This window comes from Hemiscyllium ocellatum, chromosome 28, assembly GCF_020745735.1.
Source record: "Hemiscyllium ocellatum isolate sHemOce1 chromosome 28, sHemOce1.pat.X.cur, whole genome shotgun sequence".
Classification (NCBI taxonomy): domain Eukaryota; kingdom Metazoa; phylum Chordata; class Chondrichthyes; order Orectolobiformes; family Hemiscylliidae; genus Hemiscyllium; species Hemiscyllium ocellatum.
The window spans coordinates 24,148,807-24,161,887 of NC_083428.1; the positions used below are offsets into that span (position 1 = coordinate 24,148,807).

Below are 13,081 nucleotides of genomic sequence, written 5' to 3' on the forward strand. Positions count from 1 at the left end.
CGCTTTAATAATAGGAACAAAATGCCTCTGAACTCTCTTCAGCACACTCTTGATCGCCTCCCACTTCTCAGACATCGTTTTACCTGTGAACAGTCTACTCCAATCAACTTTTGAAAGTCTTTATCTCATGGCATTAAAAATTGGTCCAATTAAGAACTTTAACTTTTATGGAAGGCTTATCCTTTTCCATAACCCTTTTGAAACTAATAGAATTACAAATCGCTAAACCCAAAGCATTCCCCCACTTTTACTTCAGTCACCTGCTTTGCCTTGTTGACCAAAAGAAGGTCTAGTTTTGCTCCTTCTCTATTAGGAGGATCCACACATTGAAAAAGAAAGTTTTCTTGAACTCATTTGACAAATTCTTCACCATCCAAACCTTGAACACTATGATAGCCCTCAATGTTTGGAAAATTAAAATCCTCTATTATTACTTACATGTTTATATATTATACTTATTATGCTTACATATATCGGAGATCTCCCTACAGATTTGTTTCTCCATTTATCTCTTACTATTGGGGGACTGTAGTACAATCCCATCAAAATGATGTTTCCTTTCTTATTTGTAATTTCTACGCATCTATTTTCATTGGACCGTTTTTCACTGGAGCGTAGGACGTTGAGAGGCGAACTGATAGAAGTTCATAAAATAATGAGATATAGATAGGGAAAAGACAACTACTATCCATTCTAAATGTGGAATTTCAAGACTAGGGAGCATATTTTTAAGCTGAGAGAGATTTTTTAAAAAAGACATAAGAGGCAAATGTTTTTGCATAGTGGGTGCTTTGTGTGTGGAAATGAATTTCCCAAGGAAGTGGTGGATGCAGGTACAATTTAAAAGACATTTGGATTGATACATGAATAGGAGGGGTTCGGAGGGTTATGGGCCAGGAGCAGGCAGGTATTTGTTACTGTGGTGTGGTCATGAGTGAAGTCTGGCATCTGAACCCACATCCTACTATAGTGTATTGCTTAAATGGTGGTAATCTGGTAATGGTTTAATCTGGTAATGGTTTTTCAGTTAGTCATTTAAGAAGAAACCTTGAATTTTTAAAGGGTACTTTAGACAGTGGGACTCCATTTTATTACTTTTTTTTGACCACTGAACAAAAATACCACCGGCATTAATATCCTAATACTCAGATCAAATTGGATATTGAACTCCGTTGTGATAAACTACTTAAATTAAAGTGAATGTCTGCTGTGTAAACAATATTAGAGCATAATCAAAGAAAGCCTTTTGCTTCTACATTATAGATGGACAATGTAACATGTTGTGTCACACAATATTTAGTTCTGTTATTTAAATAGCTTAATCACTTCCTTAATGACTGGTCTTGTGCATACAAAGTATACTTTAGTGGAAAGCAATATTTCATGGTAACTGCCTACTTTTCACATTTATAAAGCTGCTAAGGCATAACTTTTGAAAATAAAGCTGCTTTTTTTGGGACTTTGGTGTTACTTTCTATTGTGTGTATGATCAGTCCTGGTACAATTAGGGAGATAGTTGACATTAGACAGCTTTACAATCACATGAGAAGTTACGTTTCATCTGTCAACCCGGATGCATATGGTCATGCTTCAGAGCATGAAACAGCATGGAGAGTGGTGAACCTGCCAAGTCAAAGCTGCAGTGGAACAGAGAATGGCCTTAGACAGAAAAACAGCATTGAGAGAAGTGGACCCAGTGTTATAAGAGAAGGGAAGAGAGCTACTGGGGAGGAGCTCACCTTAGTGTGAAATAAACAGTGACATCATTGGAAAACCTTAAGTTCATTGTTGCTTGCTCAAGGAAGTCTGACTCAGAATTGATGAACTATAGTCTGAACTTTGGACATCGAGACATTAGTAAACTACCTTTAATTCAGTCTGTGGTCAGAGACAGGAGAGTGTGACAATGAGTGAGGCAGGTAGATGGATCCAGCAGGTAGTGTTGCAGGAGCCTCAGCTCTTGTCCTTCATCCAGCAGGTTCACAATCTTACCGTTGTGTGAATGAGAGCGGGATCTATAGGCAGGATGGGCAAACTGACAGTCGTACAAGGCACCATCAAGTGGGACAAAAAAAAGAGAAATGCAGTGGTAAACTTGGATAGTAAGGTTAGGGGCACAGACTCTGTTCTCTGTGGAAAGGCCTAAAGGCTCTGTTGTCTACCCGGTGACATGTTTCAGGATGTCTTATTTGGGCTGCAAAGGAACATGGAATGGGAGGGGAAGATCCAGTTGTTGTGGTCCACATAGGCACCAACAGTATAGGTAGAACAAGGAAAGAGGTTTCATTGAGTGAATATGAGCAGGTAGGGGCTAACCTAAAAGCAGAACCAAAAAGGTGGTAATTGCCAGATTGCTACCTCAGCCATAAGATAATTGGCACAGGGGCAATAAGAATAAAGACTTAAATGTGGGGCTGAAAGATTGGTGCGGGAGAAATGGGTTTGAATTCATGGGTATTGAGACCAGTACTGGGAACAAGATAGGCTGCCTAATCTTGTGGGGACTGTGGTCCTGGTAAATCACAAACGCTGCAGATAGGGCTTGAATATAAATAACAGAAGTGGTGGTTCAGTTGTTTGGAATATCAGAAAATCAAAGTTCAAGGAGAAGGTAGGAGCACAGGTGAGCAATGAGGCTGACTGTTACCAGAAAATAAAAGGAATGATATAGGCACTAGAGATCAAAAAATAGAATCAATCCAGATAGAAGAAATAGCAAGGGAAATATGCAATCTATTGTTTCTCAGTGGGACATAGTATAAACTAGGAAATATTGGGAACTTGCAAGAAAGGCATGGCAATAATTGTAGATGCTTATCAATATACATATACAGAGGAACCTCGATTATCCGAATGAGATGGGCTGGCATTATTTCGTTCAGATAACTGAATATTCAGTTAATTGATTCAATGCCTCTGCTCTGTGCTCGGAGTTTTAAATTTCCTTTTTCCTCACTCACTCTGCCTGACTTGCTCTCTCTCTCTCGGTTTCTTGGTTTGTTTCTGAGCATACTCACATTTGTGTATAAGGGACCTGCAGCATTGCTAAAGCCTCCCACAACCCATACCCCGCTCCAGAGTGAGAGCTGAGATGAGATCAACCATGATCATATTGAATTACACAGCAGACTCAAGGGGCTCAATTGCCTACACCTGTTCCTAATTGTTAGGTTCTTATGAGCATCATGAATTCTCTAACTCCTCCAATAGCAGCCACTTAATTTTCCAGGAAAGGCAAAGAAAAACATTTAATTTAAAAAAAATAAATGAACAGTCCAGGGGCAATTTAAGAAAGCTAAAAATCTACAAAACCTTTTCCTCACAAATGACCAGCAGGCAATCAAAAGAATTCTGGGAGACTATTGAACAAGAAGCATATCTGCTCATATGCGAGCCACATTTTTGTAAACTGTCCACCAAAGCCAGGGCCTTACCTGCTCACTTTTCAATGTTTGTAACAAGTCTGCACTCGCGGTGTATGATCCAATTCCAGATTCTATGGCCAACTTAGAAAAACCTTGCATCTGACCCAGTTCCATTTCAATGCAACCTCTTTGCAACGCTTTGTATTCTTCCCTACCCGATTTATTACAAATTATTTGTCAGATCGTCAAAGTCTCCTTTTATTATTTCGAATAAAAGGTCTACTTCTATCTGGTGCAAAAGAAAATTTATTGCAGTAATTTGCTTATCCAACCCATGACCTAACTTGCAATCGCACAGGATTTTTATCTTATTTAATAGTCACTTGTCTCTGTGACTTGGTGTTTACTGGCATTTTGGTGTTTCTACTTTTCTGATTAAATGTATTTTTTTCATATTTCACTTCAGAAATCATTGCACCCATCATTCAGATTTACTGTCAACAACAATGGCCCAGATTTTCTGACAAGATACGAAAACCTTATTTCAATCCTGTTTGGACAAAAAGGCACATTCCTTAAGATGAGTTCTCCCTGAAAATTTTCTGGTCAACAGTATTCTCACCTAAATCAGCATGGACAATTTCAAGTGGTCACATGAAGCATGGAGCATACCTCCATTAGTAACCACTTCTCCTTTTTCAGTTTAAGTGCTGTACTCAGACTGAAACAGACCATTTTGTCCAACTCATCTTTGCCGATCAGCTGTCTTAAATTAATCTGAGGACCAAAACCTACTCTAACACCTCAGTAACTATTAAACTGAACCCTGACTCACCACCCATAACTGACCCAACACCCCACCAGATGTGACTTTACCCTGGGCAGGCTCACTGCTGAAGCTCCCCCGATCTTCCTCAACCCAGCCACTCATCCACAACTTGGCACCATTACCCCTCTCTCACCAACCCGACAGCCAAACTCTAAATTCACCTTAAACACTTAGTTTCTCTGAACAGCTTTCAAAATAGTAAATGGATCTTTAAGTCACCTGATTGTGTCATTGTCAAATGATTAGGACGTGCACACTGGAGGAATTGTTAGTAAATTTGGAGGTGACATTAAAATTGGTGATGGAGTGAATAGTGAGGAAGATTATCTAAGAGTACAACAGGATCTTGAATTTTTTGTGGGGAGGAGTTGCAGATGGAGTTTAATTTAGATAAATTGAGATGCTACATTTTGGAAAAGCAAATCAGGGCAGGTCTTTTACAGTTCATGGTAGGAGCCTTGGGAGAATTGCTGGACAAAGACCTAGGGGTACAGGTGCAGAGTTTCTTGAAAGTGGAGTTGCAGGTAGATAGGATAGTGAAAAGGGTGTTTGGTATACTTGCTTATTGATCAGAATATTGAGTATAGGAATTGGGATGTCATGATTTAATTATGTAGGACATTAGTGAGGTCTTCTGTAGGAAGGTCACCCTTCTTGTAGAATCATAGATTCATACAGCATAGAAACAGACCCTTCGGTCCAACCAATCCATTACTTTCCCTATCTAACCAATGTTAGATTTCCAAGTGAAGGGAGATGGGTGATCCATTTTCAGACCTCAGTCAGTTGAGTTTTGACTGTTCCAAAGGTGAAAAGACTCCATTTAGTCACCACTCTCCCTCAAGATTCTCTTTTTTCCTTAAGGTAAGTACCTCAAGATAGCACATTTGGAACAGTCAAAACCCAACTGACTGAGATCCGAAAATGAATCATCCATCTCCCTTCACCTGGGAGTATAACAGTGTTTTGACAGGGAAAGTAATATCTGCAAAAGAATGTAATGACCAGAACTCATCACAGGTGAGTACAATGCAATGGTTGAACGGCTATGGGAGTCATGTCAGAAACATAATTACAACAAGGAAATTACAATACATATGTACACTATGAGCTATGCCAGTTGTTCAAAATGGCCTGGAAATTATATCTGCACAACTTTGAGGATGCTTCAATTACTACTTTCTTTAAACTATTTTCTATTCTCACCTGGAATGGGAATTGAAGCAAAGCTGGTGGTAAGGGCCTGGCGTACTGCCTGGAGCTGATGCTGCAAGGTCAGTGTTTGCCTCTCTTCCAATGCCAACTCCTGCTCGAGTTTCTCTTTGGCATTATTCATAGTCTCTATGTGTTTTTGTAAGATAACATTCTGCTCTTCAAATTCCACATTTGACTTTCTTAATTTTCGTAATTCTGATTCACGAGCTTGAAAAGAGAAAGAAAAGCTCAGTTAAATTTAAGTGCTTGTTTAAAAAAAAGTGACAAGTTCATAGTAGTCAGAATTTCCTCAATTTGAAAGGTGTAGTAACTGTTTATTCTACTTTTTAAAGGAGAAAGTACTGTGGCAACACAAACAAACACTCAAATTAATTAGTGTGATCAGTCCCTTGACAAAGGTGGACATTCTTTTTTGAGATTTTACTGTTCAAAAAATCCTGAAGCATACAAAAGTCAAAAGCATAGAACATGCATTCAACTAAAAATGGATCAAAGATATCAATGTTTGGAAACTAACATGCACAGGGGATGTCTGATCAGTCCAAAAATCACACTAATGGCAACAAAATAGATAACCTATGCTGCTCTGAAAGGGATCTATAAGCACAGAAACATAACTAGGAAAAAAAATACATGCTACAGATAGGTAACTCATCTTCTCAATCACCAACATAAAGATATCAACTGCATTCAGTACCTTGCATGAACATTTTACCATGTGGGAATTTATAGCTTACTTCCTGCAGCTGATCCAGTGACAAGCTGAGGGGATTGGTGAAATGAGATATTAATTACTGAAATAATTTAAATACTTTGTTATCAAACTTTCTTCCCCATGAAAGTAAGCCAACATTGTACAGCTCCTTCAGATGTAATTTCACTCGTTAATGCTTTGTATCAAAGTAATTAAAATTTTAAACCTAAAATAGGAGTCATTAAGGCATGAATCATCAAAGTCAATGCCAAATAACAGCATTATGCAAGTTGCAAGGTATATTATCTGAGATTACATATTTTAATTGCTACATTTATTTTGTTTCGCAAAAACTGTTTGGTTTCCTTAATTTGTTTAGTTTTGTTTGAACATATTATGACATGTCCAGAGCAAGGGGAATTTGAACTCTGACTTTCTGGCCCAGAGGAAGGGGCAGTACTATTATGCAACAAGACTGCTCCTTCACCCCCACAACTTGTTTTATGCCCAATTTAAGAAAGGAACTGACTTATGTGTTTAAGTCATTAGGTAGCTCAATTAATTAGTCTTCATTATATTAATTAGCATGGCAAGTGGATATAATCATGATTCCCAATTGACAGAGAACACAATCCTTTCCTCATCCATTACATACAAATTGAGACAACGTCCATTTATATTCTGACTTTACACTCTTGGGAATGATCAATGTTTCTATAACTATTTAATGTCTAATAATAACTTCAACTATTTTGTTTTGAATAATGCTTAAATCATAGTTAGATTGAGTCCCAAATTCCTTATTTATTATATTAGCCCAAACACTTATCATTGTTGCCAAGTTCTGTCAGTTGCCCTTTCTGTCAAGTAAGAATAGAAACTGATGATGGTTACCTCATTATCCAAAGAGACAGGGCATCTAGATCAGACACCAGACCAGAGATCACCATGGTCTGAAAGTCTTGACACTGTACTACACATCACATCTATCCACTGAACAAAACTGCCAATCAGCAGGAAAAATCAAACAGAATCAGAATACCTTTGGTCTGGTCAAGGAATTCCTCTGTAAAAATGGGGGTGTCAAACATGGAAAATCTGTCTGGTGAATCATCAGCTGCCTGAATTACAAAAGATAGACAAATGAAACACTAACCAGCCTCACTTAGACAAGGATAGTGCAGAAGCAAATAATTTATCTAGATTCCAATTAAAGGTCATTTATTCATTCATGATCATAAATTCATAGTCAATTAATGAATAAAGGTCAGAGCAAGCATAGTCAGGGAAAAAAAAAGAGGCAGAAAGCATAGCTGAATAAAACAAAAGGAGGAGGAAAAGATAGCTTCAAAGTGGCAGAGTCTAAAAAACTGTGGCCCAACCAGGATTACTGATGAAGTTACTCATTCACAATTTCTTGAAGAAAGCATTTCAGATTTTGGAATCAACAACACAATCTCTAAATTTGCAGACAATATCAATTCGAGAAAAGATGGTCAGTGCTGAAGGAAAGCATAACAAATCACAAGATGAAACTAATAAATGTATAAAATAGGCATATAATTGACAAATGTATTACAATAGTGGATACCCAAAGGCATCACATTTTATTAAGAAAAATAAGTTACACATTACTTAGAAAAGATAAATCTAAAAGGGGATTAAAAAGGGAAAAAATCTGGAAGTAAACATACACTAATCACTCAAAGATTAACAAGGCCAAAAACAGAAGCAAAACCACTGGTAGGGTTGATTGCTAGAGGGAAGTAATTTAAAAGTAGACAAGCTATGCTAAACTTATATTATTCTTGGTTAGACCACACTTGGAGGACTCCATACAGTTTTCTGGTCAGAACAGCATAAAATGGATGTAGAGGTGAAGAGAATACAGAAAATATTTACTATAATATCAGAATTGCGAGTTGAAGCTATAAAGAAAAAATGCAGAGACAGCATCTCCATTCTCTTAAAAAGAGAGGCCAAGGGGATGAATTAACAGCAGTCTGAAATTATGAAAGTTTTTGAAACAGTAGACAGACAAAAAGGTTTTCCACTCATAGACCAAAGCGAAGAGCAGTGCTTTCATTCAACATAAAGTGGAGTATTAACAATGACCTGCCAAGCTATTACTTCATTAAATGTGAAAATATGTAGTTCTAAATTGACAAATTATTCACATCATAGAACAAGATTTTCCTTAGAATGAATAGAGTAACGCTTCGTCCAAGTAGTTTGGCGATATACAATGCAGTTGTTAATAAAAAAAATCACATGACCACACACCTTGGGGACTGGACCATTAACTCCTGGCCACAGCTCTTCTAAAATGAAATAGCAAAACTGTTAGTTATCTTTCAATTTAAAACTTCCATTTGCATTACATAACAGCTTTAAAATAGAACATCTCAGGAGAGAAATCAAACAAAGTCAGATGATTATTAGGGAAGCTGATTAAAAGCTTGGTCAAAAATACAGTACATTAAAAGAAAAAATAGTAGATAGGAGTTACAACTGCAAAATAACACTGAGAATTTTACAATTGAGATACGCTACATTAGGACCTAAAGCAGGTCAGCAAGTACAAGGGGTAAGTAACATTTGCAGAACAGAAGAACCATCCCAAACAAGAATGAATCTAATCACATGTCTTTGATATTCCATGACAATACCATTGCTGAAGCCCCCAGTATCAACATTGTTGGATTACCACTGACTAGAAACTATGTAAATACGGTGGCTACAACAGCACAAAAGGTAAAGAATTCTGCAGCTAGGAACTCATCTCCTGTCTCTCCAATGCCTGCTCATTATTTCCAAGGCTGGAGTCACAAATGTGACACAATACTGTCTGTTTACCTGGAGAGTATTACAAACAACACAAGAAGCTTGACATCATCCAGTACAAAGCAGTCATTTGACTGGCACCTCATCCACCATTTTCAACATGAAGGAATGCACAGTGGCAGCTTACAAGATGCACTGCAGTAACTCATTGAACAAAATTGATACCATCTAGAAGGGCAACATCAGAGGATAGGCCACTTTTGGAATATCACATAATTCTAGTTTCCTTCCTATCGGATGTTATGAAACTTGAAAGTGTTCAGAAAAGGTTTACAGGGATGTTGCCAGGGTTGGAGGATTTGAGCTATAGGCAGAGGCTAATTAGCTGGGGCTGTTTTCCCTGGAGCGCCAGAGGCTGAGGGGTGACCTCAGAAGTTTATAAAATCATGAGGGGCATGGATAGGATAAATAGACAAAGTCTTTTCCCTGGAGGAGCCCAGAAATAGAGGGCATAGGCTTAGGGTGAGAGGGGAAAGATGTAAAAGGGATCCAAGGTGCAACGTTTTCCACACAGAGGGCGGTGCGTGTGTGGACTGAGCTGCCAGAGGAAGCGATGAGGCTGGTACGATCGCAACATTTAAAAAGGCACCTGGATGAGTAAATGAATATGCAGGGTTTAAGAGGTATATTGGCCAATTGCTGGCAAATTGGACGAGATTAGATTTCGATATCCGGTCGGCATGGACGAGTTAGACTGAAGGGTCTGTTTCAGTACTGTACATCTCTCGGACTCTTTGTATAGGAGCACCACTACCTGCAATTTCCATCAAAGCACCACCCATCATGATTTGGAAAACATTGCTATTCCTTCATTGATGCAGGGTCAAAACCCTGAGACTCATTTCCTAACAGTACTCTAGGTGGATAAATTCTACAATGGACAGTTGAATTCAAGGAGGTAATCACCGTTTCAAGGGCCATTAGGAATGAATTCTGGCTCAACCAATGGTGATCATATTCTGTGATAAAGAAAGGTAATGAAAAGGTAAACAGGATTTGGTGCAAGTTAGGATAGGGACAGTCGAGATTTAGTTCAATACACCTTTATGAAGGGTAAAAGATTCTCAATAATATCAATCAATAGAAAGAAAATTTCACTGTCAGCATCATACCTCATGAACTTACTTTCCTTCATTGACGAATTAGAAGTAAATCTAAAAGCTACTCAAATATTTTATTGTGCCTCACTCCCCATAATCAAAATCTTTTATTCCATGAAGATTCAACTGGTAAAAAAATCCTCTTCGGCATAACTGAGTGCCTTTTCAATTCCGTTTCCTCAAAACTCCAAATATCTTTTAACACTAAATACGAAGAGCTCAAGTTTTTTTAAAATCATAAAATAAAGACCGTCCATGTAGTTATTCGGGTTCCCAGCAATAGTTTCCCTTCATTTTGTCCAAAGTCTCTTCCTATTACTTTCACCTCCTGCTTTTGTTTAACTCCTGACTATTAAACATCCTGTGGAGAAAGTGAGGTCAGCAGATGCTGGAGATCAGAGCTGAAAATGTGTTGCTGGAAAAGCGCAGCAGGTCAGGCAGCATCCAAGGAACAGGAAATTCGACGTTTCGGGCATAAGCCCGTCTTCAGGAATGAGCCCTGAAGAAGGGCTTATGCCCAAAACGTCGAATCTCCTGTTCCTTGGATGCTGCCTGACCTGCTGCGCTTTTCCAGCAACACATTTTCAGCTATTAAACATCTTGTTTCCATCGCCTTATTCCTGTCTCCAATCCCACAGTGCTCCAATGTTTATTTGCACTCTTAACCTGTAAATAGCTCCTTCAAGCACCATCCAATTCCCTCAAAGTCACCATTACCATCCTCCCTCAAAAGTAAACTCTCCCTCCGTTCATTCATTTTTTTTTGAAATGCGCCCCTCCTTTAACATATTTTCACCTCCCAGCTCTATATTATGCCCACCAAAAACACCAAATTTCAGTACTAGAACCTAGCAGTGGCTGATATGGTAGAGGAGGAGGATGAGGAGGAATGTGGGCATCCATTCAATGGACTCACATAAATTATCATTTTAAGTATTAAAAGAAACTGACTTCTGAATATTAAAATCACCAAAAAGGGAAAATTAGCAAGTATGAAAATTATTGTTTAAACAAAGATCTTCAGTATGTTTCAGCAGTGTTAGTTTACAGTTTTGTGTTCTCCAAACCAGTTCTTACCCTTCTTTAGTTTCTTCTCCTGGATTTTTTCTGTACTCAGTTTATAGGCCTCGGTTTGCTGAAATTCTTTAAGTTCCTTCAGGTACTGTTGTTTGTCCTTTTCCGCTTCGTCCAAATAATGCTAAATATTGGATTAAATAAAAGTTTTCAACTGTTGGGTGAATAAGTGTCAGTGGCATCATGTGCATTAAGTTTATGCCTGCAATCATTCATTGTGACCTTAATCAGCATAATATGTTGTACCAGGCTTCACAAGGTTCGCTCTCAAACTTGAAATTTCCATTTGTGACGCACGTCTGGTATTCAGGACAATAAACAGTGTTTCTAGAACAACATGTAAAAACTGAAACATTTCCTGTCACGTCTATATGGACAAAAATCATATTCTCTTAAACTCTCTATCCAAGATCATAACAAATATAGCAAACATTATAAAATTATGGCCCTGGTCTTCAGTGTAGTCATTCTGGGAACAGTGTTACAAGTGAAAGTCTTACTTATGACAAATCAAATTTTTTGAGGAAAGCATAAAAGAACAGCACAGTAGGATTAGGCACTTTCTTCTGCGAGGATCAGGAGCGAGGAACATATAAATAAAGTACAGATCTTTGCAAAAAGCAAAAAGAGTTTGTTCCTCTCAGATAGGCAAGAAGGGGTAAGATTAAGGAACCTTGGATGATGAGAACAGGGGAGCTTCTCGTCAAAAGCAAGAAGGCAGCTTACATAAGGTGGAGGAAGCAAGGATCTAGCACAGTTTTAGAGGATTACAGGCTTACTAGAAAGGAGCTTAGAAATGGACTGCGGAGAGCTAGGAGGGGGCATGAGAAAGACCTGGTGGGAAGGTGAGAACCCAAAGGCATTTTAGATATATGTGAGGAATAAGAGAATGAGCAGGAAGAAGGTAGGGCTGGGCAGGGATAGCATAGAGAACTTGTGCATGGAGTCTGAGCAGATTGGGGAAACCCTAAATGAGTTTTTTGCTTCAGTTTTCATGAAGGAAAGGGATCTTGTTGGGAATGAGAACTTTGAGGGGCTGGGAAATAGGCTTGAACAGATCAAGATTGATGAAGCTGATGTGCAAACATTAAGACTGGTAAGTCCCCAGGGCCAGACGAGATTTATCCTAGGTAGCTCCAGGAAGCTAGAAAGGAGGTTGCTAAGCTGTTGGCGAAGATCTTTGCTTCCTCAATCTCCACAGGAGTCATACCAAAGGATTGGAGTGAGGCGAAGGCTGTTCCTCTTTTCAAGAAGGGTAAAAGGAAAATCAGTCAGTCTTACTGTGGTCAGCAAGATTTTGGAAAGAATTCTGAGGGATAGGATTTATGACTACTTGGAAAAGCACAGCGTGATTAAAGGCAGTGAGCATGGTTTTGAGAGGGGCAAGTCATGCCTCAAATCTTATTGAGTTCTTTGAGGAGGTGACGAGACAGGTCGACAAAGGTCGAGGAGTGGATGTGGCAAATATGGACTTCAGCAAGGCATTTGATAATGTTGCCCATGGTAGGCTCATTCATAAAGTCAGGAAATATGAGATAGAGGGGATTTGGCTGTCTGGATGCAGAATTGGTTGGCTGACAGAAGGCAGAAAGTGGTTGAAGATGGAAAGTGTTCTGCCTGGAGGTCAGTGGTAAGTGATGTCCTGCAGGGTTCTGTTTCTGGGTCTCTGCTCTTTGTAGTTTTCGTAAATGATGGATGAGGTGGTTATGGGGTGGGTTAGTAAATTTTCCAATGACACAAAAGGTTGGAGGTACCGTTGATAGTATAGAGGGCTATTGCAGGCTGCAGTGTGGCATAGACAGGATGAGAAATGACAGATGGACTTAAACCTGGATAAATGCGAAGTGATGTATTTTGGAAGGGTGAACTTGAATGCTGAATATAGGATTAAAGACAGGATTCTGGACAGTGTGGAGGAACAGAGGGAGCTTTGTGTTCAAGTATATAGATCCCTCAAAGT

At 38.8% G+C, this 13,081-nt stretch overlaps 1 protein-coding gene across 1 annotated transcript in view; it reads right to left on the reverse strand.

Annotated features, from left to right (window-relative positions):
* The window catches only part of hmg20b (high mobility group 20B), a 37,178-nt gene that overhangs the window by 4,887 nt on the left and 19,210 nt on the right, over positions 1-13,081 (reverse strand). Inside the window, exons 5-8 of the mRNA XM_060846233.1 lie at positions 11,125-11,245; positions 8,387-8,424; positions 7,146-7,224; positions 5,401-5,616 (exon numbers count right to left, since the gene is read on the reverse strand). Coding sequence (XP_060702216.1) covers positions 5,401-5,616; positions 7,146-7,224; positions 8,387-8,424; positions 11,125-11,245 — 454 coding nt within the window. The remainder of the gene's footprint in view (positions 1-5,400; positions 5,617-7,145; positions 7,225-8,386; positions 8,425-11,124; positions 11,246-13,081) is intronic.